Source organism: Dipteris shenzhenensis, chromosome 2, assembly GCF_047967505.1.
Source record: "Dipteris shenzhenensis isolate YYH24624 ecotype China chromosome 2, Dip_SZ_1.0, whole genome shotgun sequence".
Lineage (NCBI taxonomy): Eukaryota > Viridiplantae > Streptophyta > Polypodiopsida > Gleicheniales > Dipteridaceae > Dipteris > Dipteris shenzhenensis.
The window spans coordinates 64493357-64520182 of NC_141597.1; the positions used below are offsets into that span (position 1 = coordinate 64493357).

A 26826-nucleotide genomic window follows, 5' to 3' on the forward strand; every position below is an offset into this window, starting at 1 on the left:
CCCCAATTTTTGGAAGGGCAAAACTGGCAAATTTGGGGCAAATGACCAAAAGCCCCCAAATTTTGCTGAAATAAAACAAATGTGACAAAATAACCTGCAAATCTAAAAATATCCTGCAATCTGTCAGCAATAGATCCAAAATTCCCAGTGTTGGAGTGGAAATAAAGTCAAAATAGGGCAAATACTGCAAAAGCCCCAAAATGTGACCAAAAGGAGCAAAATCTGCAAATGTTACACAAAAGCTTCAATCCCTAGAGCAAAATCACCTCAATGTCACTGCAATGTGTGCAAACGTGACATAAAAGAGGGTGAAAAGCTTCAAATCCAACTGTACCAGGCATATCTGAGTCAAGAGGGTGAGAATTGCAGCCAAATGGTGCTAGAGCAGGTTGGAGCACCTGGAGGAAATCCTGAATGACTGAAAAGACTTCAGATCTGAGCAAAAAACCTCCAAAAACAGTTCAAAGATGCTCGAAATCAACTTCTGCCAAGTCGTACGGATTTCTGGCAGCACCATGAACCTGTCCGCATGGCCATACGGACATCTGTACAACTGTACAGAAATTTCCCCCAACCAAAATGGTGCGGGACAAGGTCGTTTGTATGCGGGCAGCTCAAAAATTTCAAAAAACATTGAAATCAGACTTCAAAAAGTCAAAAAACAGTCGTCGCTGGATTGTTTTTCTGCTAAAAAAATAGGTTTCTGGCGATGAAATGAGGCACCGGACTGAGTTGGAGCAAAATGGCAAGTAGGAGCAATGGGACAGCACGAGGGAAGGCAGGTAGGAGCAAGAGAACCTGCTCTAATACCATTGTTGGGTGCAGGAAGCAATTTAACGGGAGTGGAGTGCGGAAAACAAACAGCAAGCTAGATCAAAACGTAGTACTGCTCAAATGGATAAGAGGAAAATACAAAGGGTGGCCTATATGGCCCCCAAGTCAACCATATAGTTGACCAAAGAAGTCAACTCATATGACCTACAAGGCTCATACCAGAGCTAAGTGCTTACACTTTTGCTGACGTATACTAGGATTCTCATGTGGGTCTTTTCATCCTTCTAGTCAACATTGCTCTGTTATGTCAGAGTGCCTTTCAGTTGGGAACACTTGCTCCACTCTTGGTTTGCTATGCATGCAAGAACTTCCTTGGTTTTCTGGCTCTTTCATATAAACTATGCCACAAGGGCTTTAGCTTTGGTGCCTTGCTGTTACTTATTTTTCGAATTTGCTCTTGGCTTTTTGTATTATAGCTTGGATGGATATCAATTCATCCCCTTTGTTCCTTGCTTTCCCTCTTTCACTAAGCTCTTCGATGAGTTTTACCTTGTTCACCATCTAACCTCTCCTAACTTCCTTGTAGGTAGTTTCCCAAAGATCTTTTAGACTCCTTTTCGATCTGCCTGCAGTATTTTGATGAAGTTTCTCTTTTTTCTCCTCTTACCTGCCTTGTGTTCTCTCACCTTTATTTACTTTTCTCCCCCTGCTGCTCTCTTGCATGTATGCCTGGTTCTGTGCATTTCTTAGCATACCAGCTATTACATGGCACTCTACTGCTTCTCCCTTGGTACACATTTTGAAGGAGATGCGAGTCGTTTTGTTTGGAATCCTTGTGATTTGGTTACTCGTCTCCATGCAGCTGTAGTGAATTTAGTGCTTTCTCTAGCTCGTCTTAGTGTCAGTGGGACCTGAGTACTCCGTCCTCAAGTAAGGTTGAAATTTTCTTCCCTTGTCTATTGTCCTTGCGTTTACCTGGCTTTCAAGAGGGGAAAGGCTCTATGGTGAGTCCATCATTGTGCCATAAATTTTGTTGGAAGTGATTATGAGATAATCTGCAAAACGTCTATGTCAGTGCCGCTATAGACACAAAACAATGGGAGAGTGATTTGACATGGTTGTGCATGCAAAGTTGCTTCACCATATCCCAATCTCCAACATTGAAGGGGTCTTGCCTCTCTAACAGCTGATCGTGTTGACACTATGTGAAGGAATGTATATAGAAGGGGCTAGTCGCCAGCCATTTCATACCAAGCATGTTAGAGGGAAGGCCTCCCATGTGTGGCTTGCAATAAGTACCTGAAGTTGCTGTATGGTGCCTTTTGGGAAGGCCCAATTCACTTCTTGAAATTCCAATGGAAGGATGGCAAGGGGCTAAGTCTCTTGGGGAGCCCCATTAATGGCCTCTAAGTAAGTGGAAATTTTGTTCGAGATGCTCCATTCCGGAACAAAGCCAAGCTGCATATCATGGATGATTTCAAGGAAAATGAAACATAGGCATAGGCTCAAGACATTCAGTGATTGATCTCCATTGGCAAATGTCGTTCCTATCCCCCCTCTTTGGAGGTCAGGGAGGGCATTTGTCTCGTATCAAAGATTAAATGCAAAGCAAGCATCTTATTTTGTGTAAAGGGGAGCTCCTACTGGCTCATCATTGGTTGTGCGATGACCACTAAGGCATGGCCTAAACCTCCTCTCAAGCAGATGCTACTTGAGGTATGGGTTCCTGATCTTGGAACAAGTGGTAGGCATCTCCTAGATTTCAAGGATACGAATGCATCTGGCTGTCTCATTCTTCAAAAGTTGGAGTTGTGCTTTCAAGGTTTTGGAAGAAGTGTCTCCACATCCTATTACCTTGTTGTCCCCATCTGTCCGTGAAGAATGGTATGAGTACTCTACATAGCCAGCCTTTACGTCTAGCTTGGTGCACTCATACTAATCAGCCAACCATGGGGAAGTTGAGTGCCACTCCTTAAGCCTTCCGATGGAGGTGAGGTTTGTTGGTGTTCTCTCTCTCTCTCTCTCTCTCTCTCTCTCTCTCTCCAAAGGGTTGCTTTTTGACTCCTTGGTCCGTCCAACGGGGATGTATGGCAATCCATGCTGGGGGCCAGACTTGTCGGATATAGAGTGGGCCAGGGTGGAGCGGCTACAGGTTCTCATGTTATCACGGATGATCAGTGGTAAGCTCACCAGATCATTCAGGGTCACCCCCATTACAGCTAGATGCTGTGTTTTAGGTCATCACGTCTCTGTACCAAGTCAGGGAGTATGGGGATCACACCTCTGGGCGTAGTAGGCTACTATGGCTAGCACTGTCCTCTTCTATCGCACTTGCAGCAGGAGGAGACCAGAGGTGCTGGTATGCACACATAGAGAGATGGTTTGAGGGACCTCCACATGTACAGACTACCTTCATTCCAGTATAGCATGGATGCTCCGTTTTCTCCCCTGCTATCGCACGAGGTCAACCAGGTTATTCGTGAGTGAGGATCTATTGCAGCTACACACATTTCGGACTTGGCTGGACCCGAGTGATCCTCCAGTGAAGCTGGACTTCTACAGAGATCACTTCTTACATATCATAGCGGAGGGTTTCATTGATCCACCAGGGTACACTTAGATTTACTTAACCCCCTCACTGAGGATCTCTCTTGGGCAGTTCCGGGTCTCTTCACATAGACTTCGTATTGAGAGCAGCAGAGCAGAGCGACTACCCAAGGAAAGGTGCATATGCACTTTGTGTGACATGCTTCCGTTGAGACAGAGGGGCACTTCATCTTCAGGTGCCCTGTTTACTATGAGATCCAAGGACGTTTCTATTGCCTCTTCAGAGACAGCTATGGGGTTTTGGCCCGATTCATCTCCTACACAGACTAGCGATGTTTGGCAAGTTTCGTTCATCAGGCACTCAGACACCGCGAAAGGATACTTCGAGCACGGAGACAGGAGCATACTTTTTTCTTGGCTGATCCCTCTCAGAGCTCTATCACGGAGTTTTTCGAGCCAGATCACATGGACACCCACGGGACGAGGCCTCGACATGACCGTGACCCGGAGCCTATGACCCGACAGCTCAGATAGAGGGTTGACACAGATCACACTTGGGGACATCCCCTCCATGTTTAGAGTCTGGTCCCACCCGACGGGGGTCATAGTAGCCCTGGTTAGACGCAGAGCTATGACCAGGAGACATGCCAGGGCTGCACCTTTGAGTGGCCGACATCACTCTATGGCTGATTTCATGCCCCCATTGCCTCATCCACCCTGATGTCTTGATGGTGATGATGATAATGATGAGATAGTCGACTACCGACATGACATGACTATGTTGTCCTTAGGATTTAGTACTGACATTCTGCATTTTTTGCATTTGCATTGGTGTGGATGCTCGTTTAGTAGCTCCACCACCACAGCTCGTTTGTACCAGGTTTTTCATAGTCTCATAGACTGATCGGTCTTCTGAAGACTTGAATAAACTTTCTTTCTTTCTTTCTTTCTTTCTCTCTCAGAGGTTCTTCAGATGACTAATTGCCAGTTTGCTGCATTGCTCCTCTGGTGGACTTTGCTGTCCAATGGGCCCATTGGTCCCCTCCAAGGTCCAGGTATGGAAGATAGCCTATCTCACATCCTCCTCCTAGTAACAGTCATTTAGGGATCCTCACATCTGTCTGGGGGAGTTCTGTTGAAGCTGCTCCAAATGTTAAACAATGGGAGAGTAATCTGACATCGTGATGCCCACTAAGATGCTTATAAATCCTTCTATGCGCCTAGCCCAATCTCCAACATAGAAGTGGTCTAGCGTCTCTAACAACCTGTTTTGTTGGTGATGTTTGAAGGGATATCTAGGCTTCTATGTAATGTAGTGAACCTTGTCTCTTGATAAGGAGAGCTACCTTTAATGGAGAATATGAGCAGCTCCTAGGGGACTCTCTTCACATGAGGGATTTATACAGAGGAGGTATCACCCAACTTGATCTCAATAAACTCTAGGTTGTTGAAGTCGCCTCCAACAACTCAACAGTCTACATTCAGCAAGCAATTGATAAGCTCACACCATAAGGGTCCTCTCTTATGTGTATAAACAGAAGTGTATACATTCAGGGTCCCAATCACATGATTTTGAATCCATCCAAAGAATTCATCCACAGATGAGCTCTCGTTGGTCAAATACATCAAGGTGCAGGGGGCAGATTAATCGAGATACGAACCCGATCGCTGTCCCATTGCGGATTCATATCCCTGGGCCTCAGCATAAGAATGTCTTCGCGACACTGTCGAACACCCTACTATGGTTCTTTGGAGTCCTTGCAAAGGATTAGGATTGCTGCGGCTGCTGCCTAGAGTAATCATGAAATCCACGTTCCAGCTCACCATGGTCCAACACATGGGGAAGATGGAGACTTGGTTAACAGCGCAAGGGGGTCAAGGCTTGTGTAGCAACCTGATAAGGACTTTGCTCTTGGAGGCGGCATGCAAGTGGCATCATTGACTTCAAACCCATAGTGTAGGTGCAGGCATCAAGGTCAAAACAATCACACCGACCTATGATAGAACTACTTTAGCAGCCTAAGAGTGACTCCATGCAATGACATGTCAATCTCTAGCCACATCACAACTAAGGCTTTTGCGTCTTGGAAAACATTGAAGGATCGTTTGAAAAGAGAGAGTGCAGGTTGCAAAAGAGTCGATGGATTAGCCGTCACGTCAAACTAGGATAATGAAAAAAGGAGTACAAGGTACAAGTACCTGGACCTAGGACTAAGTGTCCTAGGTGTCACATAGGACTAAGTGTCCTATGTGGCCTAAAAGGCACTAGCACTACAAGTGCCTATATTTATGCCTACAAGGCACATACCATGGTTTATAGGCATCACTAGAACCACCAGGAGATGGCCTACAAACCCCCCTCCATGGGATGGGCTGAAGTACTCTGGAAACGTCTCAGAATACCTGGTATTTTCTAGTTATGGTGGCACATGTTCATCCAAAAGGATATAGCCACCTATGAATGTACAAGGGATGTCAGATCATGTAACAAAGGGAACCAAGTGTAAAGCCTGTTGAAAGACTTCGAACTTGGGACGAGGAAGTGCCTTTGTAAACATATCTGCTATGTTGTCCTCTGTGGGAAGATAGGACAACTCTATGTCTCCTGCTGACAACCGCTTCCGAACATAATGATAGTGAACTTCAATATGCTTGGTACGCGCATGAAACACTGGGTTACGCGCAATGGCCAAAGCACTCTGGTTGTCAGTGTAGACCATGGTGGAGGATGTCCGGCGAATACCAGAAGCTAGATACACTCTACTGTAGCGGTGAAAGCTGCCGTGTACTCAGCCTCACAGCTAGATGTGGCAACTGTTGGTTGCTTCTTGCTGAGCCAAGAGATACATGAATTGCCAAGCAAAAAACAATTGCCAGTATGTGACACTCTAGTGTCGGAACATCCTGCCCAGTCACTATTCGTATAAGCATGCATGGTAAGTGAACCCTGATCACCATAGAAGAGGGCTAAATCCTGAGTGCCTCTGAGATATCTGAAGACTCTCTTCACTGCCTACCAATGCTATGAACTGGGCATGTGCATGAATCTGCTGAGGTGAGATACTGCATACTGTAAGTCAGGTCTGGTGTGACATAAATAAATAAGGCATCCAACAGCCTGCTGATAAAGAGTAGAATTTGAAGCCAGGGTCCACTGGAGTAGAGATTGGCTTGCAATCCTCGAACTGAAAACGATCAAGGAGCTGTCCAATATACTTGGACTGAGACATCATGATACCCCCCTCAACATGAGCAAACTGAATGCCCAAATAATAATGGAGCTGTCCCATGTCTGACATTCAAAAATCTGCTGCAAATCAGCCTTGAAAGCTGCAATTTGCTGAGTATCTGGGCCCGTGATGAGCATATCATCCACATATAAAATCAACACAAAAAAATCAGATCCACTCCTGCAGATCCCCATGAAGAAAAGCAGTCTTGATGTCAAGTTGGTGCACTTGCCAATGATGATGGGCTGCAATGGCAATGACACATCTAATGGTAGTAATCCCGGATGTGGGAGCAATTGTCTCCTCAAAGTCAATGCCTTGTTGTTGGGCATACCCTTTTGCAACAAGACGGGCTTTGTATCGATCTATGCTGCCATCAGATTTCCTTTTTAATTTGTAGACCCACCGGGTACCAATGGCATGCTTGCCGGGAGGGAGATCTACTAATTCCCGTGTGTCATTTTTGGCAATGGATTGTAACTCAGCTCTCATTGCATCCATCCACTCTTTGCTGTCAAAAGCATCTTTATGGCACAAGGGCTCTTCATTGCAAGCTGTAGCAAGGAGTGCAAATTCAAGAAAGTGACCATGCCTCTGTCTATTCCCTGATCTTGTCCGGGCAGCAAAAGGCTGATCTTGTTTGCTGTCCCTCAATGTATCAAGAAGCCATCTGGGAACTTGCCTTTGCTGTCTATTGACAACTCTTTCTTCAATGACTGCATCATGAATAGTGGGATCATTTTGTGCTGGAAGAGAAACCTGCAAATCAGTATGGGGTTGTGGCTGATTATTGCTTGGTGGAGGGCCTGCAGGAGGCTCATGTTGCTGGTCGAAGTCCTCTTCTGAGGATGGCAGAGGTAACCAAGATTCAAAGGCATCAAACATGTCAACATCTGGCTTAGCTTTGCAGTCCACAAGAGGAGAAGCTGAATGTTCAGCAAAGATTACATCTCTATTGACAATAATCTTCCCAGTATTTGGTTGATATAACCGATACCCTCTGCTCTCTTGGCTGTAACTAATAAATATGCATTTGATTGCCTTGTCATCAAGCTTATGTCTCAGCTGAGATGGTACATGAACATATGCAAGAGACCCAAAAACTCTCATGTGTGAAAGTGAAGGCTTCCTGCCTTTCCATGCTTCATAAGGTGTAACAGTCTTCAATGCCCGTGTAGGTGATCTATTCAGCACATAGTTGGCACACATCACTGCATCAAGCCAAAATTTATTGGGCAAAGACTTGGCCTTAAGCAAGCATCTGGCCATCTCCATTGTGGACCTGTTTTTCCTTTCAAAAATAGGATTCTGCTGAGGAGTGTAAGGAGTAGTGCATGCGTGAATAATGCCCCGTGAAGACAGAAATGCATCAAACTCCTTAGACATATACTCTCCCCCCAGGGTGACAAGCTTGCATCTTGATTCATTCTCAACCATATTCAGCCACCTCTGAAAGCATAAGAAAACTTCAGATTTGGCTTTTAAAGGATATACCCAGCAATATCTTGTGAAATCATCAATGAGAGTCATGAAATATTTGTACCCTCCAATGGCATTTGTCCTCATTGGGCCACAGACATCACTGTGCACTAGTTGTAATTTCCTTTGTGAGAGTGTTGGGCAATTCTTTTGAAAAGGAAACCGATGCATCTTACCCAAAAGACAACCCTCACACACATGTTTGGAAACTGTGTGAGTTTGAGATACATCATTTGCCATCTGTTGTGAATGTAACAAGAGAGAAATTCCTTACTCTTAGCAGACCCAGCGCTCCTGCGAGCTTCCCCTCCCCCCCTCGCCGTTAGCCCCTACCTCCCCCTAGCTCCCCCCCCGCCGCGACCACCTCCACCCCTCCCCTCCGCCCTCGACCCCCGTCCCCTCTCCCCCCCCCCGCCGGCCACCTCGCTGCCCCTCGCCTCACCTCCGCTCCACTCCGCCCCCTCGCTCCAACCCGCCCCCTTGCCTCCGCTCCATTCCGCCCCCTCGCTCCAACCCGCCCCCTCGTCGCCACTCCAACCCGCCCCTCGCCCCCGCTCCAACCCGCCCCTCGCCGCCGCTCCAACCCGCCCCTCGCTGCCGCTCCAACCCGCCCCCTCCGGTCCAACCCGCCTCGCCCTCGCCTCGCCCCTTCTCTCCAGCCCGCCTCGCCCTCGCCTCGCCTCCGCTCCAACCCGCCCCTCGCTGCTCCCTCGCCATCCACCCCGCTCCAACCCGCCCCCTCGCTGCTCTTTCACCCCCCCGCTTCACCCGCCCCCGCCTCATTCCGCTCCCCCCGCCCCCCGCTTCACCCCTCCACCCCCGCCATTCCAACCTCGCCCCCCCCCGCTCTCCCGCGCCCTTCCGTACTCCCCGCACCCCGCAGCCTTCACCCCGCCCTCCGCTTCGACCCCCCCGCCCCCTCACTTCGCCTCGCCCGCCTCACCCCCAGGCTCCACCTCCCGCTTCATCCCCTTCTTGGGTGGCAGCCTGTTTTTCCTCATCGGAAGCTTGCAGTTAGTCTTGGCGGTATGGCGGTCCCCAGCCCGGATCCGGAGGCCCAGTCGGACCCTCCCTCTCCAGATGCCTACCGCGTTATCCTGACAGAGCAACAATCATCCCGTGTTCAGGAGGTAGCCATTGACTTTGCTCGTACCTCTGTTTACGGTAGAGTCATTGGACACTCCCCCTCCAGGTCTACCATCAGGGACTGGCTCCAGTCCACTCTCCTGCTAGAGGATGGCCATATTGAGGAGGTGGCCCTTATGGGAAGGGGCATCTTCTGGCTCAAACTCTCCAGTGAGAAAGCTGCGAGCAATCTGATTGCCGGTTCCCCCACATCGGTGGATGGGAAGATCATCATGATAGTCCCGTGGTACCGTGGTTTCAGCGCAGCGGATTTCGATGTTCGGTTCCGTATACCTCGCCACCCAGTGACACTAGTTTTTCCAGGGCTTGCTACTGAGCTGCGGCCGATTGTCAGGGACTTGGGCTCCCATTTTGGCTGGGTTATGCACGACACCTTTGCCGACGCGGTGACCACGGCAGGAGCTCCCCGAGTCCGTGTGGCTGTGGCGGATCCTGCGACTCTCCCTGCAGTGATCGAGATTGTGACAGGTGCCGGCAGCATCACCCAGAGCATGATAGTCACCGGACAGCCAGGTCAGTGCCTGTGGTGCCACGGCTTTGGGCACTTGGCGGCTGCTTGTCCACGTTTCGCCAGCTCGTCTCGACCCTCCCCGCCCCCGCCCCCTCCGCCCCCACCTCCCCCCCCCGGACAGCCACGTCAGGAGGAGCCGAGGCAGTCGGAGCCTGGGCCAGAGGTAGTGGGCGGTTGGACCGAGGTTCGAAGGAAAATAGGAAAGAATAAGAAGATTTCGGATAAAGGCAAGGAGGCAGAGGTTACCCTTCCTGCAGCAGCACTCTAAAGACCTGACAGGCAGATGCCCCAGGGACCTGGGAGAGCTTCTTCTTCGACGGCAGGCACACACACACACACACACACACATACACACATGTGGGAAAGCATAGACATACATATGCAAATGTGTACACCGCCCGACCCGCAGTTTCAGCCCCCGCCTCCTCTTCCTCAGTCTCCTCCCCCCCCTCCCCCTCAGCCCCAGTTCCAGATGCATCCCCATCCCCATCCCCCTCCCTCCCCGGTCCCCCTCGCCTCTCCTACAGAGTTAGCTGCACCGTCGGCTTTCCAGCCGAGTGCAGCCCCCGCTCCACCTCCTCCACTTTCTCCGCCAGTCGCCTCCGTGGAGCCCGAGTCGCCTATCCCGCAGCCTCCTCCCCCTCCCCCCCCGATGGCAGGACACCCGGAGTCTATACCACCAGTGGAGCAGGCTTCCCTCTCCGGTAGCCCCTCAGTGGCAGACTCAGCGGGGTCTCAGCTCCAGGAGAGAGAGCTTCCTCGAGACTTTTACAGATCCGGCCCCTGGGACTACCTGGATGTGGCTGACCTTGGGACCTTTCCGGCTTGTCTCGACATTAGTATCTTCCTGCTCCGCAAAGGGGCGGATGGGAAGATTGCTGCCGTGGCTCCCAGGGATGGCCCTAGCTTCGCCTTCACGTTCCTCAGCGATGGCACCGAGACCTGGACAGACGACTCGGTGTGGGAGGCTCTCAGAGAGCAGACACACGCCCAGATTTGCTCCTGGATAGGCCCGTCCGGTGGGCAGCTCCTCGAGACTCAGTGGTCCGAGGGCGATGTGCGCTTGCGGTGGCGTTGCGCTGCCAAACGTTTCCGACTGATTGTGATCCTCAGACCCCCCCTGTCATGGCCTCTTCCCCAGGATGTCAGAGCCTGGTCCCAACAGAAACTCCGAACCTTCTACGGGATGACCACTTCAGAGATCTCGAGCTGGCTCGAGAAAGCATTTGCTCATGGCACCAGAGGCCTCTCGCCATTGCTGAAGGTGTTGAAGAACGGGCAGGACGACCCCGTCTCCCCCTCCAAACCTTCTCATAAGCGGCAGCGCCTCCATTCCGATATGTCTGATTCTTCTTCGACTTCGACCGCGAGCAGACAGCTGTTCGCAGCCCCCCATCCCTCTCCATGAGCCTACACCTCGTATCCTGGAATGTGAACGGGTTTCACTCTTCGGGCACCCGTGGTCCCAGGAAGCTCATTTTGCGACAGGAACTTCAGCCTGCAGTGATTGGTCGATTGGATGTATTGTTGCTCCAGGAGCACAAGCTTTCTGCGGCTCATTCCCGTAGCTGCGGGAAGGTTCTCCCTGGACGCTCCTACACTTACTGGGAGCCTTCGATCGGCGCACAGGGGAGGAGCGGGGGTATCTGTACCTCCGTGTGCGAGCAGTTAGCCCAGGTAGTTTTCGGTCACGGCACGTTGATCCCAGGCCGAGCCCTTTGGGTAGGCCTGAATTTGGAGGGATCCAAAATAGGAATCCTCAACATTTATGCTCCCACAGACCTCCGATGCAGAGCCACCTTCTGGAGGACACTTACAGGGATTCTTCCAGACATGGATTCCTGGATTGTTGGAGGAGACTTCAACAACCTGGAGACCTTGGAGGACCAGCAGGGTAGAGATCCGGAGTTCACAGGTATGGCTCAGGCAGAGCAGTCAGCTTGGGACTCTTTCATCTTCGCGACAGGAGGGAGGGACAGTTGGAGAGACCCGTCCTTCCGGCGTTGGCACGGGAGCCTGGACTTCTCTTGGGGCTTCCGCAAGGAGGGAGGCAGACTCCTGGAGAGGCTTGATAGATTTTATGTCAGTGATTGGGCCATCAGCAGAGGCGGCCAGGCGGGTATAGTTCCAGGGACGACACTCTCCGACCATGCGCCTGTGCTCCTATCATTAGATTCGGCAGCCCAGACTCTCCCCCCCCGATCATGCAGGATTCCCGACTCCATCTTCTCGAGGGTGGACGTGCGCAGCAGCATTTGCAGTCTTTGGGACAGAGACTGGGGGGAGGGCTTGGATCTGGTAGACTCGGTCGCGCAGGCTCTACAGGAGTCCAGCCAGATCTGCCAGCTCGCAGCCCTACAGGTTCGACAGGATTGGTGGGGCAGAGAGAGAGCTCTTCGGAGGGACCTCGCCTCCATTCAGCGACTTCAGCAGTCTTCCCCGGGCTCGGAGGAGCTTCGGATCCAGGCCCTTCGAGCCAGAGCCCTCTTGGAGGAGACTCTCCAGCGTCGCTCCGAGTTCTCCTATCACGCCTCTCTCTCCTTCTGGGCCCGGAAGGGTGACCGGATGTGCAGGGAGTTCTTCAGGACGCACGGCCAGAGAGCTGCAGGTGATCAGCTTCGGAGTCTCAGGACAGCGGATGGTCACATCGTTACGGATCCGGGGGAGGTCCTGGGGTTGGCCACTGACTTCTACAGGACCCTCTTCCAGCAGGAGCCGCTTGCCCCTCATGCTAGTCGTGCCCGTGAGGAGGTGTGGAGGCACATTCCATCCCTGGTCCAGCCTAGCATGCAGGCGACGTTGTTGGCGCCGTTCACCTCGGATGAGATGTTGGAGGCCTTGATGGCTATCGACGGACAGAAATGCCCAGGTGAGGATGGGCTATCCCGAGCATTTTTCACCTCCTTTTGGGACCAGATCCATCAGCCCCTCCTTGCAGCTCTGCAGGGGATCTTCAGCAGCGGTCAGATGCCAGAGAGCCTTTCCTCAGGACTGATTTGCCTCATCCCGAAGGGAGGAGATAGACAGGAGATCCGCCAGTGGCGTCCGATCACTCTCCTTACCACTGCCTACAAAATCCTCGCCAAGATGATCAGTGCCAGAGTTCGTCCTCTACTTCCAGACATCGTCCATGACACTCAGACAGGCTTTGTCCAGGATCGCAGCATCCTGGATAATGTCTTCACCTTTTCGGAGGCGGCGGAGTGGGCTCAGTACAGCGGATCACACCTTGCCATTTTACTTCTCGACTTCGAGAAGGCCTACGATCGCGTGGACTGGTCCTTTTTGGAGGGGACTCTGGAGCGGCTAGGTTTCCCGGCAGGTTGGATTCAGGGTATCTCAGCTTTGTACAGGACAGCGTCTAGCAGAGTCATCATTGGAGGCAGGATGGGTGAGCGCTTTAGCTTGGAGAGATCAGTACGTCAGGGCTGTCCCCTGGCTCCTTACCTGTTTCTCTTCTTCGCCGAGGCCATGACTTACTACCTTCGGGCGAGGTCCACAGGGCTCAGGGGTGTTCGCCTTCCACTCCGGGAGGACACGGAGCTTCTGGACTCGGAGTACGCAGATGATACAGCCCTTTATGTCCAGGACGATGAGAGGATGCTAGAGAGGGTGCGGATGGCCCTGGAGGTTTTCTGCTCGGCCGCTGGTGCGAAAATCAACTGGAACAAATCAGTTGGTTTTCTCACAGACCCGGGGGCGTGTTCTCAGTGGGGGCGATTTCTGGGCTTCAGATGGATTCCACGTGGACAGACAGCTAGATACCTTGGCTTCCAGGTTGGCCTAGACATCACGCCAGCTCAGCAGTTTCTCCCGGTGCTAGATTCCATCCGACTGGAGCACTGCTAAGCTTTCCCTTGCAGGTCGTGCCTTGGTAGTTAACCAGGTCCTTCTAGCCACGGCTTGGTATGTGGCTTCCTGCTGGTGCTTCTCGAGATCCAGCGTGGCACAGCTCAGGAGGTTGGTTCGGAACTTCCTTTGGTCTGGGGAGGATGGGCATAGAGATACCAGAGCCAGGGTTGCTTGGCAGACAGTCATTCTTCCGCAGGCTGAGGGTGGTCTGGGGGTCATTGATCCAGAGCTTCAGAGTCAGGCCTTGTTAGGCAAGCTTATCGTTCGTGGCTTGACCCCAGGGGGACAGACGTGGAAGATGTTACTTCAGCAGGGAGTCGGCTCTTGTGTCCCGCGCCGAGGTGGAGAGTGGCTAACGTCCCTCAGGTGGATCTTCACTTCCGCCCCGCTCACTCAGCCCCGCTCCCCACTCGTTCGTAGCCTCCTCATGGTTTGGAGGCGGCTCCGTCTCAGTCTCATTCAGTCCCCTCCCAGCTGTCAGGAGGAGATCGATCGACAGCCGCTTATCTGGAACGGTCAGGTCAGAGATGCCGAGGGTCTTCAGTTGGGGGAGAGATCACATATCAGGTGGGACGGCTGGATGAGGGGGCCAGCCCGATCCCTCCGTGTCTGGAGGGATACATACAGACATCTGGAGATGACTGATTTGGCAGACGCAGCTGGAGGTGCACGTGGAGCCCAGGCGAGACGTACGGAGATCGACGGTGCGATCCCAGCTGCTTGGTTGGTTCCACCTGAGCATCAGATTCTCATGCCTGGTGACACCCGCTGGCTGGGACAGTTCACCCCCCGCGGCATTCCACTGGTGATCGCAGGACGCTTGGATGACTCTTCTATTTCCTTCTTCGCGGTCTCTGGGGATGGCCGACTCAGGAGAGAGGGTGTGCTCATCGACCCCCTACTCCCGTGGCAGAGGGTTCGGATCGTAGGCCTCTTGGGGAAGGTCTGGTGTACCGACCCTAGCATCGAGCAGGACCAGGTGCAGCTTTGGCGCCTTTGGCTCTGGGAGGGGCGGGCCTTGTCAGAGCTTGAGTGGGACCCAGGAGAGTGGTGGTGGCCAGAGATTGTGACAGGACAGGGGCCGACCTCCTTCTTCGCCTACAGTACGACTCTGGGCAGGCGAGTTCTCGGGAGGATGCAGTGCCGCCCCCCCACCCAGCGACCCAGCTGGTACGCACAGGGTATTTCCAGGTTCTTTTTGCAGGCATTCTGGAAGGCCTTGTGGGAGAGCTGGCGGCCGCGGAAGATCTCATACTTCCTGTGGCTTCTTGCCCACAAAGGTCTTCCAGTGGGGAGCTGGTTGAGGCAGATAGGCCAGGACGGTTGCTGCCAGATTTGCCATGCGGATGAGGAGACACCAAAACACTGCCTGTGGAGTTGCACGCGCGCCCAGGAAGTGTGGAGGTGGACTTTTGGGATTCTTACTCGCGCAGCGCCAGAGCTAGGATTGATCACTTGGGGCGCGTTCTGTTGGTGCAGCACCGCACCTGGTCTTCATCACCTATTCGAGGCATGCCAGCGGGACCCCACTTTCTTTATTACACAGGGGACGTGGGGACCGCTCGAGGGCATCCCACAGCACCTAGCAGAGGCTGATACAGGAGTCCGGGAGAGGCAGCCAGTCTGGGAGATTATTAGCAGCATCACAGGGTGGCACATCTGGACCTCGCGCTGCGCGCAGATCCTAGGTGGCACCTCCTTACCTACTGCCCAGATCATGGCGGAGATTTGGAGTGACATTATTCATACTCTCAGAGGCCAGTGGGACCAGATTCAGGGAGACTCCCGGGCCGGTCAGGAGAAGCGGAGACGCTTCCTCCGGGCTTGGGACACACAGGGCCTCTTCTTCGCGCAGACTACGCAGGGCCTTCGGTGGCATTACTCACCACCCCGTTGGCTGTTCATTCATACTCGTCTTATCCCTCCGTGAGAGGATGGTTTATTTTTTGCTACCTTTTAGGGCTGCGTCCGATTTGTGAACGCAGCCGTCAGCTATAAGCTGACCTCTTGTATCTTGTTCTCGAAGTAATATAATTAGCACTGTTTTTTCGGCAAAAAAAAAATCTGTTGTGAATGTAGCTTTGCAAGAGCTCTATAATTGAGATGGCCCATTCTCTCATGCCAAAGATGAGTTTTAGCAAGCTGTGAATCTGAAATAGCAAATGCTTCAATAGAAAGTGCAGCTGAGTGATGATCAAGGTGATAAAGCCCCTTTTGCAAAGTGCTAGTGAGAACTATGGCATTGTCATCATGAAGATTATAAAGTAGGCATATGTAGCCTTAAAAAATCACTTTGAAACCTGAAGTGGCAATTGCTGAAATTGAAATCAAGTTGACTTCAATTCTAGGCACAAAAAGAACATTTGTCAGAGTGACAGGATGGCTTGAAATGGATGTGAGCTGCACATCTCCGATTCCTTTTACAGCATAGGAAGCATTATTAGCACATGTGACAATCCCCCCTCGAGGTGCATCAGCTAAAGAATGAAACAACTGTCTGCAAGATGTGACATGCTTGGAAGCACCACTATCAAAGTACCAGGACTGAGCATCATCAGCAGTAAAGAATGCATCAGCTTTGGAGGGATCAAATGAGCAATGGACAGTCCATGCCCAATCATTCTGAAGAGCATGTGCATGTGAAGCATCTTCTGGCTCATGGGATTCAATAGCATGAGAGGCATTAACTGCCAATCCTGCTTTCTTTTTCTCCGAAGCAATGCGCTTCCTGCATTCTGAAATGTCATGTCTAGGCTTGCGACAATAGTTGCATCTTTTCTTCTTTGACTGATCTACTGTATTTTTAGATGCATGGGAGGAATTGCAGCTGCTATGCGCAGATTTTGGGTTACCCATAGGCTTGGAAGCCTTGCCTCTTCCTGTCTGCAGTGAAGCAAATGCATGATCAGGAATAATGGCTTGTCTATTAGCTCTACTTTGCTCTTCTTGCAAAAGCAAAGTAACTAGCTGATCAAAAGAATAGTGGTCTGGATTACCCATGGCCACTAATCGAAGGGTTGTAGCAAACCCTTGATATGTATCTGGCAGTCCATTCAATGTGGTACTGACAAGCTGTGAATTTGGCACCACCTCATCAATGTTGGCAAGAGGTCCTTGACCTTTGTCAGGTATGCATCCATAGAGCCACCTTCATTCATGCTGACTTCTTGTAATTGCCTTCTCAAATATGCAACACGTGCCTCATTGCGAATCTGATAGAGAGAAGCCAATTTATCCCAAGCATCCTTTGCTGTCCTGCAAGACCGGATGTGTGGAATAATGATTCTCTTGCATGATAAAGCAATACATGAATGTGCATTTGCATCTCTTGCATCCCATCTTGTCTGTTCCTAAGTTGGAAGAGTAGTAGCAGGAGTGCTAGAAGATGAGGCATTAGGAGTAGTACCCCCTGCAGAGGGACCAGCAGTAGAGGCAACCACTGTAGCATTGGCTGGCCTCAGATCAACCCCAGAAACAATATTCCACAAATGCTTTGCAACAAGAATATGTTTCATGAGATAAGACCACATCGGATAGTTGGTGCCATCCAACTTATCATCTTCACGAAGAACGCCAAATAGATCTTGATTGTTCCCAGCCATAGCAAATGTGATACCCTGAAAGAGACCTGAAAACCCAAAAGCCTCAAGGCGATCACTGCAAAAGCTGGCTGTCCAAAAAATGACAGCAAATATCTGCAAATTTCCAACCCAAATCAAAGGGCAAACCCAAATGTGACTGTGGCAGGCAATGTTCACTGCAAAAACAGCAAATCTGGCAAAAGCCCCAAATTTAATGAGGGCAAATAGGCCAAAAAGAGGGCAAATTGATGCTTGACTTCTAGCTTATCAAACAATGAGCTAGGGGTTGCAGGGCATCAGAGCTAAGCTGCAATCAGTCAAGTGATTTAAAATATCATTGTCTTACATATTGTGATTTTCATGGGGATTATATAATGGCTTGGCCTTTATGCTTGACTTCTAGCTTTTGAATGAGCTAGGAGTTGCGGGGCATTAGGGTAAAGTTACAATCCTTCTATTTTGCTGAAATTTTGCAAATGTAACCCAATGTATGCGAATCTGACTTAATGTCTTGTAGAAAAGACAGAAAAGACTCAATGTCTGAAAATCTGACTCAATGTCCTGCAGATGTGATTCAATGTTCTCCAATCAGTCCCAATGTATTGCAATCAAAAGAGCAATTGCAGACAAAATCCGAAAAAATTATAGCCTCAAGGCTTGCAACTGCAGAATTAGGACTTGCTGTCCACAAAATGACTGCAAAATTGCACCTGTCCCAAGGTATGGACCTAAAAAATGTAGGCTTTCCAATCTGTTGAAATGTCTTGAAATGATTTCAAACAATAGAAGGAAGAAAAATCCTCAAAAGCCCCAAATTTTGATAATGTACTGTAAAGTACAAGCTGTACGGACTGCAGGTACAACGTGCTGAGCAGGTACGGACTGCTTTGTATGGAACAAGTACGTGCAGTGTACGGATGCAAGTACCTGACTGTACGAATACAGATACACTGTACGGATGCATGTACTATGCTGTACGGCTGTACGGCGATGTAGATTCAAATCTGTACGGGGCTGTACGAAATGCAAATTCGAATCTGTACGGTGATTGAAGTACGGAACTGTATGGAGTAGGTACGACGGTCAGTACGGACATTACGGCGATGCAAGTACTGATCTGTATGGTAGTGCAAGTACGGTGGCTCTAGTACGGGACGGACAAGTACGGCGCAGGTACATAACAAGTACTGTGTACGGAGTCCAACGTACGGTGGCACAAATATGGAAGTTGTACTACGTAAGTACGATGTAGGTACAAATCTGTACGACGCAGGTACAAAACCCAGTACGGATAGGTACAGCAGGGAGTCCAGGGGCAGGAAGACGAGTCAAGCCTAGCTCTGATACCACTGAAGGATTGTTTGAAAAGAGAGAGTGCAGGTTGCAAAAGAGTCGATTGATTAGCCGTCACGTCAAACTAGGATAATGAAAAAAGGAGTACAAGGTACAAGTACCTAGACCTAGGACTAAGTGTCCTAGGTGTCACATAGGACTAAGTGTCCTATGTGGCCTAAAAGGCACTAGCACTACAAGTGCCTATATTTATGCCTACAAGGCACATACCATGGTTTATAGGGCATCACTAGAACCACCAGGAGATGGCCTACAAACATAGCCAAGAATTGATCCTATTCCCATAGTTAATCTTTAGGGTACCTTGATGGCCCAACCCATCAATCATCTGACCTTTCATCTATGGATAAAGAACACTGGATCCCACTGCTTCATTTTGGAGGCTATGAAATCAAATCCTTTTGATGTGGAGCTTTGAATTTTGAGCCATTTGAATGGATTATTATTAGGTATAGTGTAAAATTTCTCTCTACCTTGGTCGTTTGGCCAATGCTAACCACTTGGAAAACTTAGCGTACAAAGATCCAATCCTCAATCTGCTAGGGACATTCAATCTGGAAGGAAAAAGTGACTGCATATGTTCTTTCTTTCCCCCTGTTCACTCGGGTGTGCATCTTTTATGTGTTTTTGCAAGCTCCATGCGATAAGGAGAATTGGACAAATACCTGGTTAAGTTTCATACTTGCTCCTATAATTATTTTAACTCATGCACTTGCTCACCTAGGCAGCTTACCATTGCCCGTGCATCCACCTTATGTGAGTGTAGCTAGGAGAGGGCAAGCCAACATTACAAATTATATATGGTTGGAGCTAATAAGATAGAGAAAATATGGAAATGTGAGTCTTTATTTAACTGGAGTCTGAAGGCAGTAAACATGTTTGTTTGCAAAGTTGAAATTGGAGTGTCAATTGACGTCTAGCTTGACTCAACTGTCTCCTCCGTAGGTTATTTGGCCTGTGCTCGTTGCTCAGCAACAGGGATTTCTTCTTCCAACATGATTACCATGAATCATGGTGCTGGCCAGCAGTATCCTTTAGATTCATCACAAAGATGCCCGAATTGCTCAGGGACAGCAAAGGTACTGTTATATGTAAACTCAACTTGTAGGAAGGTACTGAGATTGTAGCTTTTGGTTTGCTCATCACAGTGACTCGCACTGCTAGACCCCCAGCCCCTTTGCTGCCTGCAATTTTCTTCTCCAATCGTATGCATTCTTGGCGTATATAAAGTTTGTTGTTGTAAAACTACCACATTTTTTTCTGGTTTTACAAGATATTTGAGTAATTTTTATTGGCTTTTGTTTTAGGTAATGTGCCCAACATGTTTGTGCACTGGAATGGCCATGGCAAATGAAAACAACCCCCGCATCGATCCATTTGATTAATAAAGCAAGTTGAATGTTTGATCTTTGGCACTCACTGGGTTGAAGGAAGATGAGCTCATAGTCAATTGTGAAGATATCAAATCGTAAGATTGTGCTTCTATTTACATTTCCATGGCACGCAAACTTTGTAACCAGACTTTCTCATAACGGTCTAGCAATTGAAGAGGAGATTGAGCAGTGACACTTCCCCTGTATAAGCTGGGGCTGACATGGCTAAACACTAGACATCTATGTCTCGCTACCATCAAGTAAAATCAGGATATGTGCACTGATGAGTCAGTCATTGTTGTACCCTAACTAAATAATAATGATGTAATTTTTTCTTTTTGACTCTCTTGGGTAGACGTATTTAAGCATGGTTGTGCATTCAAAAGATTGACATTAGCTTATGTGGACCAAGTGGTGAAATCTTATAAGTAGTAGGGGTTGATGGCATCATGTCCAGTTGCTTTGATAGTCTTTTGAAATGCATGCATAAACCTCTGGAACTGTGAGTGTAATGCACAAATCATAACTCTATTTTCTTTTAAAAAAATATCAACTTAAGTTCAGTTGAAGGAAAAGCAGCATTGCAAATGGATAGACTTTATGAAAAGCAATTGACGAGAATAAGTGATAGACTTTTATGAATACTAGTGGGAAACCTGTGGCAAGCCACGGAGTAAAAAGTTTCCTGTTTTTTATTTTATAATTTCCTTTTTAAAAGAAATAGCTATTGACCTTAAAGTATCAAACATAACAAATCTCATATTATTTAAATCATCTAAATTCACAAAATATTAAAGATAGCAATTGATTTCAAAACTATTATTGAAAAATGTATTTAATTTGAGAATGATAATTTTCTAATAAATAGGAGGGAAAGTGTTTCTCTCATGGCACTCAAATAATAAAAAAACAATAGAAATTGAAAGTACCTTTGGCTATTGAGTTGTAGTATCTTGTTGCCCTAGAGTTTTCACTTCCTATTCTGCGTGTAGTGAGACAACATTGAGCTGCGGTTGGCTAGAGTATATGTCAGGGAAGGGGGGCATCGAGTGACTCGAGTTGAAGATATCAATGTCTTCCTCTTTCCAATTGGCCAATGTTTCCATATTGTTCTCGCAACCTTGCAGCCCTAAGTTGAATGCTTTTACATCATTGTGTTGGAATGCCCCTACCTTTTTGGAGGTTGTAAAGTTTTGCTTCATGCTTGGTAAAATCGTGTTCTCAAAAGCTTGGTCTAGCCCATTTGAATTCGCATTTGCCATTTGAATTTGCATTTGCATGGCATACGTCAACCCTTGATAATTTTCATACATATGGCTATGTCTAATCTTTCACGGTGCATCAATAGCATTAGAAGAGGGATTTGTTTTTGCCTCAGATAGTCTTCATTGGGTTTCTGTAGCTCATGAAATCCTTCATGATGTACGGTGGCCCTCTTTTGGTTGCCCTTGTATCTCTTTTTAATAAGCTCGCAGGCTTTGTCCTTATCCTTGGATGTAACTCTGAAGTTGTGTGTGTGTAAACGTTTGCCTTTGTGTATGAGAGAGCAAATGGTCAAGCTTCATCAATGCGTCACCACTCCCTCCAGTGCTCTGCATTCCCATGTGACCGGATTTTATCCTCTTTTCCACAAGAACAATACTGCAACACCATGAATTAAAGCCCGATGGAGGAATCCTCACTTTTCAATAGGAACCTAATTTTGGAAAGGCCGTGGTTTATGGACGGTCTCCAGTGAAGAGGTTGTTGTTTGATGTACAAACAATGCATCTATGATCGCTTTCGATCAATAGATGCGTCTATTTTTTAGATCATCCATCAATCCATATGTTGACTAAAGTGGGATTTTGGAATGCGGATAGCTTTAAGGTAATGAGATTTGGTATACCAATGTGTTAGTGATAAGAGTGGTGATTGGTGAAACTTGCTTTGTAAGTTTGTTACCAATAGGAGTGTTGGTTGGGAGAAAGTTGTAGCCTTTTACACACCAGTCGATAGAAAATTTAAGAACGTCTTAAAATATATATGATTTTTTATCTGAGATTATGTTAAATTCATAGAATTCATAAAATTGTGTTTTTTTGTGCTCCTTAATTTGATTGCAATCTAGCTGGTGGTTTGCTTTCCCTAGTAGACCGTATGAGTTGCTGTGGCTTTGCTTGGGGTATTTCTGGCAATTCTTGCTCTTCTTCATCAACCTTTTCTATAGATGATTGTGAAATCGGTACGTCTATCTCGTGTGTGTTTGAGGTCTTTCATTCTGATTCCTCATCGAAGATTACATCTCTAGAGATAATGACCTTGCGGTTGATGGGATCATACAACTTGTATGCTTTGCTTTCTTCACTGTAGCCAACCATCATGCATTTGCGTGACTTTGCATCCAATTTCCTATGATGATAATCATGTATGTGGGCATATGCTATGCAACCAAATATGTGGAGATGCCCAATGTGTGGCTTGTGTCCAGTGAATGCTTCATAAGGTGTCATACCCTGAATCGGTTCGGTAGGAAGCTGATTAAGCAAGTAGTTTGCAGTGGCTATTGCTTCTGCTCAATATTGATTTGGAAGATGCTTCTGGCTAAGCATTGCTCTAGCACTGTTTACTAAAGTACCATTCTTCCTTTCAGCTATTGCATTTCGCTGAGGAGTATATGCACAAGTGAATTGTCTTCGAATGCTGTGACTTCTGCAAAAGTTCATGAATGCTGAAGACATGTATTCATCTCCTCTATCTGATCTCATGACTTTGATCTTTCTGCTTGTCTGTTTTTCTACCATGGCTTTGAATTCTTGAAATCTGAAAAACATCTGAGATTTTTCTTTCAGAAAGTAGATCCAACAAAATCTGTTGTAGTCGTCGATGAAAGTCAAGTAGTAAAGTGAACCATTGATGCTGCGGGTCTGGGCATAACCCCATACATCTCTATGTATCAAATCAAGAATACCTCTTGCTCGAGAGGTGCTTCTGCCGAAGTTGGTTTGCTTTTGTTTGTCGAAACAGCATGCTTCGCAAACTTTTTCAAGAAATTGTAGCTTTGGAATCCCAATTGCCATATTCTGATTCCTGAGATCTAGCAAGCTCTTGAAACTAACATGACCATATCTCTTGTGCCATTTTGCTAATAGTGGCATCTGTTGCGGTTGATCTGACATGGCATGCTTCTCTGGTATTGTAGCTAGCATTCTGTACAAGTGTCCTTCCTTGACACCTTTTCCTACTAGAGCTGAAATCCATCAAAGATGACTCGGTAGTTGTGTTTCGTTATTTGACCTACTGACAAGAGGTTCTTGGTGAGCTTCAAAACATAGAGTACATCTTTCACCAATCCTTTTGTACCAGTGAAATTGTTCATAGGGATAATGCCTGTCCCTTGAACTGGATTTGGTGTATTATCTGTTGTGTAGATGACATTCTTTTGACCTTCTACAACTCTGTTCCTCTTTTGGATTGCAATCAGTGTCTAGGTACACTGTATCAATCTTCTGCATTTCCTTGTTTGCAAGAAACGTATTCCCATGTTTATTTGGAAAATGACCGTGAACCACGATGATTTCCTCTACCATAGAAATTCCCTCGATTACTACTGGATTGACTGCCTTGGTCGTCCTACTTCTTGCAGCAATCTCTTTCATAGTGTCCAAACTTATGATAGTAGTTGCACTAAATGTTTGACACGTTGGTGGATGCATTCGCTCGTCGTTGGAATCTTCCTTGATTGGAATGATTTCCTCTTTGTTGATTCTAATGTTGCTGAGGATGATGCTGATGCTGACTTTGCTGATGATTTTGTTGTTCATGATGATCACTTCTCTGGAATGATCTACCTCTGCCTCGGCTTCTCTTTGAAGCTGTGAATTCCTGATCATTAGAATGACCTTTGCGTGCATGAATGGCTTGCGTCTTGAGTTCTTCACCAAGTAAGACTGACTGAAGTCCAGAATTTGCCGTTGAATGGCAATACTTTGGACTAGATTCTTGTATCCCTCTCCTAGTCCATTCAGGATGACTTGAACCATTTCTGTTGTATTCATGGTCTCTCCTACTACTGCGAGTTGATTGTTATAGTCTTTGATCCGGAGTACATAAGCATGACCGGTTTCGCTACTGTTGTGAAAACTCTGGTTGATTTGGTTTCTTAGTGTGAGAATCTTGGAAGTGTCGTAGAAAGCTGCGAACATATCCCATGCTTTTTTTGATGTCTTGATGGTGTTGAGCTGTCCTAGCATGACATCTTGCACATTCTGCTTGATCAGATGATATGCATACTTATCTTTCTTATCCCATTCTGCTTGTACTCGGGCAATGGCAGGATCTGCTATAGGTGCAGAAACTGTTTGTGTAGCTGGAGATCCCGCTGCTAGTGTTGTGACAACAAGGAGGGTAGAGCTACTGCTGGTTGGATCGTCCAATGGTCTAGGTGTAGATCCATCGACATACTCCCATTTGTCCTGAAGTACAAGAATGGTCTCCATTCGATATTTCCATGTGCCGTAATTGGACTTGTCTAGCTTAGTAGATGCCTGTAGATTGAGGTTGCTAGTCGCAGACATGGTGCAAGAAATGTACTCAAAGTGTGACAACAAGGAGGGTAGAGCTACTGCTGGTTGGATCGTCCAATGGTCTAGGTGTAGATCCATCGACATACTCCCATTTGTCCTGAAGTACAAGAATGGTCTCCATTCGATATTTCCATGTGCCGTAATTGGACTTGTCTAGCTTAGTAGATGCCTGTAGATTGAGGTTGCTAGTCGCAGACATGGTGCAAGAAATGTACTCAAAGTGTCGTGAAAATCACTGTCTGAATCAATTGCAAAAAACACCAATTGTGACAAGTGAAATCTAGACTATCAGTGAAGGTAGAACTGTAATATATAGTGTGATTTGAATTATAAGGCTTGTGGCAAATGATGCCAGGAATAGCCAAGAGGCTTTACAAGGCTGAAATAAAGTGCACAATGTCGTGAAATAGCCGAATAGGCTTTACCATGATGGCATGTGTGTGAAATCAAATCATGTGCTGTCTGTCCATTGAACACTCGGCAATGCCTCTGAACACTAAGTCTGCTAACTAAACTGATGAACGTCAAGTTTTAGGTAATGTGAACTTCGAAAAAGAACTAGTTAGGAATTTTGGGCATGGCTTAGATTGGCAACTTGGAAAAATTCAAAGCGTCCCTTTCTATGGCGATCTAGTCGACTCTGATCTAGATCTATACCAACCGTTGATTGATGAAAGAATGGCAAATAGTTTCTTTTCTTTGGTTCTTTTTATGTATTGGGTCAAATGCGTCGATGTAGAGGCTGATGTGCATGTAAGAAGTGGATTTGTCGGCGAAGCTCAAAAGTGAGTGTAACTTGTGCCAAAATGTGCATGTGATGTGATGAGCACGTAGAGCACGAAAAAATGATTGTTTCACCTTTTTGTAGCACCCTCAAATTCCTTATGGATCAAGAGATACAGCTTGATCTAGGTGGAGGGGCAAAAAAGAGTGAAAATGCACAGTGATGATGTGGCACTGTGAGTCACATGTAATGATGATGTGGCACTGTGCTTAGCAAGAGGTGTGCCTGTGGAGCCCTGTGATGATGTGGCAGTTGTGTGCACATGTAGTGACTGTGTGTGCTTGCCAGGGGGTAAGAGTGCCTGTCAAGGGATTAGAGTGCCACGTGGCACTCATGAGGTGGCAGTTGATTGGTATGATGATGTGGCACTACTGACTAGGATGCTGATGTGTTAGTGTTGATTGGACCTGCCTATGTGGTAGGTGATGACATGGATGAGGCTGCCACATGGTAGAAAACTGACCAATCGGTTAACCCTAGGTCTCCTTCACTTAACCAACCCTATCCACTTTCTAACTAGGGTTATTGTACTCGGGTTACCTTGACCCAAGGTGGGTGATGTGGCACATGGATAAGTGTTTTGCCACGTGGCAAACTTTGACCAAGGGTTAGCCTTCACCTAACCAAGGTAAAAGGTTATCCTCCACGTGTTTTACAGAGAGGAGTTGTGAAGTCTGTTGCACCTCCAAGGAAAGGCTATGGCATTGCATCGGAGGCATTGCTAGAGGTCGCTTAATCAATGGAGCTGTGGGCTGGATGTCGATGAAGCACTGTTGTCTTAAGCCTATGAGGCGCTGCTGTCTTGAGCCCATGCGTGGAAGGAGGCTTGGAGCCAAAGCGGGTCATTGAGGAGGCTATATAGTCGTTAAACTTGGAGGTGCTGGCGTGATACCGAGAGGTCGCCCGTCACTGCTGGAGAGGCTGGCCGTAGGAGAAGTGGTGCAGTGGAGTGGCCGTTGGAGCTTGCTGCTAGCAATAGAGAGGAAGTCGTAGCTGGAGGAGCTTTGGACCTTTGGAAGTCCCATTTGGGAGGCCAATCGGTAGCGTGTTGTGGAAGGGCCCTTGCTAGGGTCGCCTCTATGACTGGGGCAGTCTGGATGCAGCCTCCGTGAACGTTGTTGTAGGAGCTTCTGGCGACGAGGAGCCGTCTCGGAGGTGCTTCAGTGCGCTAGCTATAGGTTGGTATAGTATAAGAGTCGTTGTAGGTGCCGCCGCACAAAGATGGAGGTGGCCGGTTGCATTGAGGTGGCCGATGGTGCTGTGGGAGGTGGAGCAATGAAGCTAATGGGCATGCAGTAGATTTGAGTTGTGTATGGAGTCTTATGCGCTATAGAGAGCTAGGAGTCGGATGCTACAACAAGGAAAAGGATGTGTTGATACCTTGATGTGCATGTTGCCTTAGCCTGTGAGCCGTTCGATTGCTGAGTCTTGCTACTCATTAGGTCGGATGTGATGCTGTGTGACAAAGGTCCTGTAGCTCATTGAGGATGGAGCTGGCCGCAAATAGAGACTCTCTCTCATTCTCAATGCAATAGATCTCTCAAGCTTTCTCAATGAGCATCTCTCTCTTTTCCTCTCAATGAATCCTACAAAGATCTCTTTCTTTCAACTAAAATCTCTCAAGAAGAAAG

At 47.9% G+C, this 26826-nt stretch overlaps 1 protein-coding gene across 1 annotated transcript in view; it reads left to right on the forward strand.

Moving 5' to 3' along the window:
- Window positions 1-20243, forward strand: part of LOC147905174 (protein ORANGE, chloroplastic-like) — a 58974-nt gene extending 38731 nt beyond the window's left edge. The window contains exons 7-8 of the mRNA XM_087390787.1: window positions 19419-19552; window positions 19781-20243. Coding sequence (XP_087246913.1) covers window positions 19419-19552; window positions 19781-19858 — 212 coding nt within the window. The 3' untranslated portion in view covers window positions 19859-20243. The remainder of the gene's footprint in view (window positions 1-19418; window positions 19553-19780) is intronic.
- Window positions 20244-26826: the final 6583 nt, after the last annotated feature.